The sequence below is a fragment of the Montipora capricornis genome, chromosome 1 (assembly GCF_036669925.1).
Source record: "Montipora capricornis isolate CH-2021 chromosome 1, ASM3666992v2, whole genome shotgun sequence".
In the NCBI taxonomy this organism is placed as follows: domain Eukaryota; kingdom Metazoa; phylum Cnidaria; class Anthozoa; order Scleractinia; family Acroporidae; genus Montipora; species Montipora capricornis.
In genome coordinates, this window is record NC_090883.1 from 33,167,175 (window position 1) to 33,172,174 (window position 5,000).

A 5,000-nucleotide genomic window follows, 5' to 3' on the forward strand; every position below is an offset into this window, starting at 1 on the left:
TTTTCCATCAAAGCCAATATTCACCAGAAAAATATGCTGGATGGGGCCTTTCAAACACGCTCCTGCGCTATCAGTGTATAATGGACTTAAAAAAAGTACAACTAAAAGAATGGAACTAAAGAAATTATCAGTACAAATTCAAGTTACCTAAGCATTGAATAATCAAAAGTTCATTGGGAAGAAGTGCAAGGAACTGAGCTTTGAAATGTTTTACACAGAGACCATGGACACTTCAAAAAAAGTTGTTTGGTTTACGAAATAGTTGGACATTTTGTCTTAGTGAAGCTAAATTTGATAAGCTGAATTTTAAATGAAATTGCTTGTATGTCACAATGTAATAAACAAAATCTACTGTCAAATTTGTTTGACTTTGTTCCTCTTGTATTGTTCATTCATCTGTTATGTTTGAACCTATAATAATTTTGTTATTTAAAAAACGCTTTCACGAATCCATGGTCCCTTTATATTCAAAGGGTTGAAATATTTAAACCTTCAATTTTTTTCGTACTGATTTAGTTACCGTCCTAACTTCAAACTTTCAATTTCGTAAGCTAAAAAAACATCGAAATGAAACGACTCCGTGTTTTTAGGGTTTAAGTTTATTCAAACAAAAACGTTCAAATTAAAACTAAGCAACACTGATGTATTAGTTATATGGTTATCCCAGACCTTTAAGTACTTTAGTTTGCAATTACTGTGCTTTAGTGCTGCTGATAAATGCTCGGCTCCTTCATCAGTTAACTCGTTATGTTCGAGGTTTAAGCTGTTTAGTTGGCATCCAGTACTGACAAGAAACTTTTGCACTTCTTTTGCACCCAACGAACCAAGATCATTGTCCCCCAAATTCATACTCAAAACTCCCGAAGAATTTTCTAAGAAATGCGAGACAGCAGCAAAGTCAACAGGCGCGAGTGAACACCAACTAAAATCTACCGTGTTAAAGCCAATTTGCTTAATTTTGTTTTGTAACACTGCCTGCTGTTTTTCATCATCAATCTCGTACAAACACTTACATAAGTTCAGTGCTAGCTCTTTGTCTTTACTAGCTGGCCAATAGGTCAGTGTTTTTGTCATTGGTAACAAGTAATCATACATCATATACCTTTCGGATTCCTCATCAGTCGACATAGGAAGCAGTTTGATAAAAATGTCGCTGTTTGAGCTCTTTGTTTCTGGATCAGATCCGAGTAATCCAGCCACAAACTGCAGCACCATTTGCCATGCACCATCGTTAATGTGTTCTGACACAAAGTTTTCGAGTTCTCTTTTATTCAAGGACTCTGCCAAATGCTTTGCAGCGAAGAATTCTTGCAGTGTCAAATGTGTAAAGCAATATTGGGCTTTCGGCGGCTCATTAAAACGGGATTTGGCGTCTGGCAATCTGTGAAGAAGACCACAATCTTCCAGTCCACTGACTTCGCTTGACTCAAACAGCAATCTTCCTTGTTTTACTCCCTCAAAAGCAATTTCCCCGAGTCTCTTGAAAATTTCTTTGTGATCATTTGGGAGCTTGTTAAACGGCAAGTACATGTAATCTTTGAGACTCGGGTTATCTTGAGCGCTGCTTTGCCGACTGTGCTGAAAGAAGAGAATCTTTACAACCATTGCGTAAATATCAGTCATTCTTGTCGGGAGGGTGTGTGCTGTATCAGTGAGACTGATAATTTCCACAAGACAAGAACAAATGAGAAAACAGTTCACTGGAATGTAGCACAATGAAAACAGGTTCATGTTCGACTTAATGTGTCCCCAAATTTTGTCCTTTGCGGTACGAACTCCTTGTGTAAACTTTTCGACGTAGTCTTCAATCTTTTCCGACGTAAACCCGAGGATTTCCACGGTTCTATCAAAGTTCACTTCTGCAATACAGGGGACTGCCGTTGGTCTTGTTGTTGTGATTATGTTTAGACCACGAAGAAGTTGTCCTCTGGCTAGTTTGTTAAATAAAGCGGAAACGGGCATCTTCTCCTCCAAGCCATTCTTGTAACATGTGTGGTCTTCTCTAGCGATATCCTCTTTCGCAGAATATTCATCGACTCCGTCAAAAATAAAAAGCACTTGGCTTGGGCTTTTAATTACAAACTCCCACACAGCTTTATGTAAGTGCTCAACTGTTTCTGCGTTAGCTAACATTTCATGGAGACTAAGCACTAGATTGCTTGCAAAGCGTCTGAATTTCATGAGGAATACAACAACAACGTTTGTTTTGTCATCCTGATTTCCATTGAACGCTCCACCAGATGCCCACATTCGAGCAATCATTGTGCTGAGCAATGTCTTTCCTATGCCAGGACGTCCAACAACAAGGACGTTCTTGTGCTTTTTGTCAATAACATCCTCTGGCTTGGCATAGAAACAGTTCTTGGAATCGGGCGGGTATTCTTTAAGTTGTTTGCTTCTGTCTTTAGCAAAGACATGGTCAGCTCTGCCTTCATGCATTGCCACATTGACATAGATTTGATCAATGTTAAGATGATTGGGTGTCAGGCCTTCGCCTGGGTTACGTCCAAAGGGTAGTTTAAGATCAGTCAGTTCCTCTGTGATATTCAAGCAATCCTCCTTCATTTTTTTAATGGCTTCTGTCAGTTTAAGTTCCTCTCGGGGGAGTTCTGAGTGTTCCAAAAGCATTTCTTGTTCCGCTTCGCCCGAATCAACTGATGAAGAAACATTTTGGATATTGACGACTTCCGGTATTTCTCCTGGAGGTGTTTCCTGTTGTTGATCCGAGTTCGATCTCAAATGATCAGTATAAAACTGTCGATTGTCCATGAAAGTTCTTCCTTTCTTAGCTCGTAATAAGATCCAGACAATCTCCACGTAAGCAACAAATGCAACAATGCCGTTAACCACTGCCACAGCATTGGTCCAGAAATTCTTTTTCCCTGCTCCGCGATTGATGCATTCGTAAACTGTTGATTGTGTCTGGTTCGTAGATAGCTTTCCCAAATCATTGCCTCTCTCAAGAGGACAGGTAAAATCTGCGGGAAAGTGCCTGGGATAGAGTAAGTCGGTCTTTAGGAAGACAATGAAAATGATCCCCAGAGCAAATTTTGCGGCAAGTTGAGATAAATATGCGAAGAAAAGGCAACGCCTTCGAATTCGTCTTCGATTGCTCAACCTCCGTTCCGCATCTCTGAGTGCGCCCTTGAGTCTATTAACTGTGGACTTGATGCACAGGGAATAAACAAGGGATACCAACGAAATCGAGAGGAAATTAACAATGACGAAGGCGTAGAGAGGAATGCCGAGTTTGTAGACTTTCTTTTGGTACTGGTCGAAGCACTTTCCTTGGATAAAATCCTTCTCGCTGGTGGTTTTCACATCGCAGCTGACGTCGAATCTTGATTCGTTGATCTCCATGTCTAAAAATATCGCACTAACTATCCCATCAAGTAAAATCCAAAAGAAAACTGCTACATAACTGAGTATGCTAACAGTTTCGGGAATAAACAAGTCTTTGAAATTCATTTTGGTTTCGTGTTTGATCGTTTCTGGGCTGGGTGTGGCGGATGCAGTGGAGTTGGGTTAGTCTTTATAAGGCCAAGATTGACAGCAAATTGAACGTTTTAATTAATCTTTCTAAATAAGGCATGGCTTGAACACGCAATCCGATATTCATTGACCCGCACTAACCTCACTCTGCGAGCTAAAAAAACTAGATGCTTCTGTGAAGCATACACTGGCTTGCTTGTGGTACGTGCTACAGAAAATCAGAAGGCACCGAATTGTGTGGTATTGAAATACAGCATTCCAGTCTCTGAAGAATAACAAATAAAAGAGAAGCGAGAAAAATTGGCTTTGGGGCTGACATGTGAAAAATTTTCAAGTTCCCTCACATCCGAAAACTTTGTATTACTAAACTTCACTGAAGTCAAGGCCTGTTTCGCGGGGTTAGTGTTGGGATGGGAGACCAAAACAATAAACCCCTCATAAAAAACAGAAACATCTGACCGAAAATACTATTAACGCTAACAAATGCGAACTCAGCAAGGTACAGATTCTGTTAGCGTGCTTTATGCAAAACAAATATTGATGAAAAAGCAAATAAATATTGATACACAGTTTTCAGAAAGAGCAGAAGGAAGTTTCCCGGACGGTCGATCGAGAATAAAATATTTACGACATGAAAACAACATTAATTTTGAACCTTGAATATAGATCGTTTTTAATGTCAAGCAATAAAAAAAATAAATCAAAAACTATCCAGTGCAAAACGCTAAGAAATTGTTATCTTATAGAAGATAAAGAAATAAGACACTTGTCCAAGTTTTAGGCCTCTGCGTTTCCCCAAACTTCAGATATTCGTCGAAATGTTTCGCAGGCCGGAAAATAGTGTAAACATCTGGAACTGACTTTGGCTATCTAGGCGACTGATTATCACTACTGAAAAAAAAAGCATTTACATAAGCACTTTTCCTAATGCTCTAACTTCTAAAAGGGCTCAAAATCATGAGATAAGTATATATTTTTCAACAAACTTGATCGTAGCTTTGTGTCACGCACCTACATAATCCGGAAATTCAAAATGCTCTGGTTTCCAAACGAAGCACGCTATTGAGCTGTGAAATTGTCAACAGATATAGATATGCCGCCTCTTATGCCTGATGAGGATAAAAACTTTGGTGGATCTTTAGTTTTAGATTTTGGAAGGTGATGACGTCACGTGAAAACGATCTATAGAATATAAAAAGTTACGATCAGCGACAAACATTTTGGGAGATTTTTGCTACGTTCAAGTAAATTGCAAAATCGAAAGTGACATGGCCGGAATTCAGCGGGCGCCGTGATTAAGTTACCGCGGCATGTTTACTCGCCAAACAGTGAAGCATCTGTGTCAAATGATGGCAAGATACCGGGTTTTTGTAAGTTTCTTTTTCTGTCAAGTGTTATAAAGTTTGACACTGAAATGAGCGAAGTCAAAACAAAGATCACAATCGCCCAACTCTTGTTTATGCAAAGTCAAAATTTACTCTCCAAGACGCGTACGACGTTATTTATCA

General features: G+C 39.3%; 1 protein-coding gene across 1 annotated transcript in view; it reads right to left on the reverse strand.

The window, feature by feature from the left end:
* LOC138039247 (nucleotide-binding oligomerization domain-containing protein 1-like) overlaps positions 1-3,501 on the reverse strand; it is a 3,984-nt gene extending 483 nt beyond the window's left edge. The window contains exon 1 of the mRNA XM_068885457.1: positions 1-3,501. This exon is cut by the window's left edge and continues 483 nt beyond it. Coding sequence (XP_068741558.1) covers positions 604-3,468 — 2,865 coding nt within the window. The 5' untranslated portion in view covers positions 3,469-3,501 and the 3' untranslated portion in view covers positions 1-603.
* Positions 3,502-5,000: the final 1,499 nt, after the last annotated feature.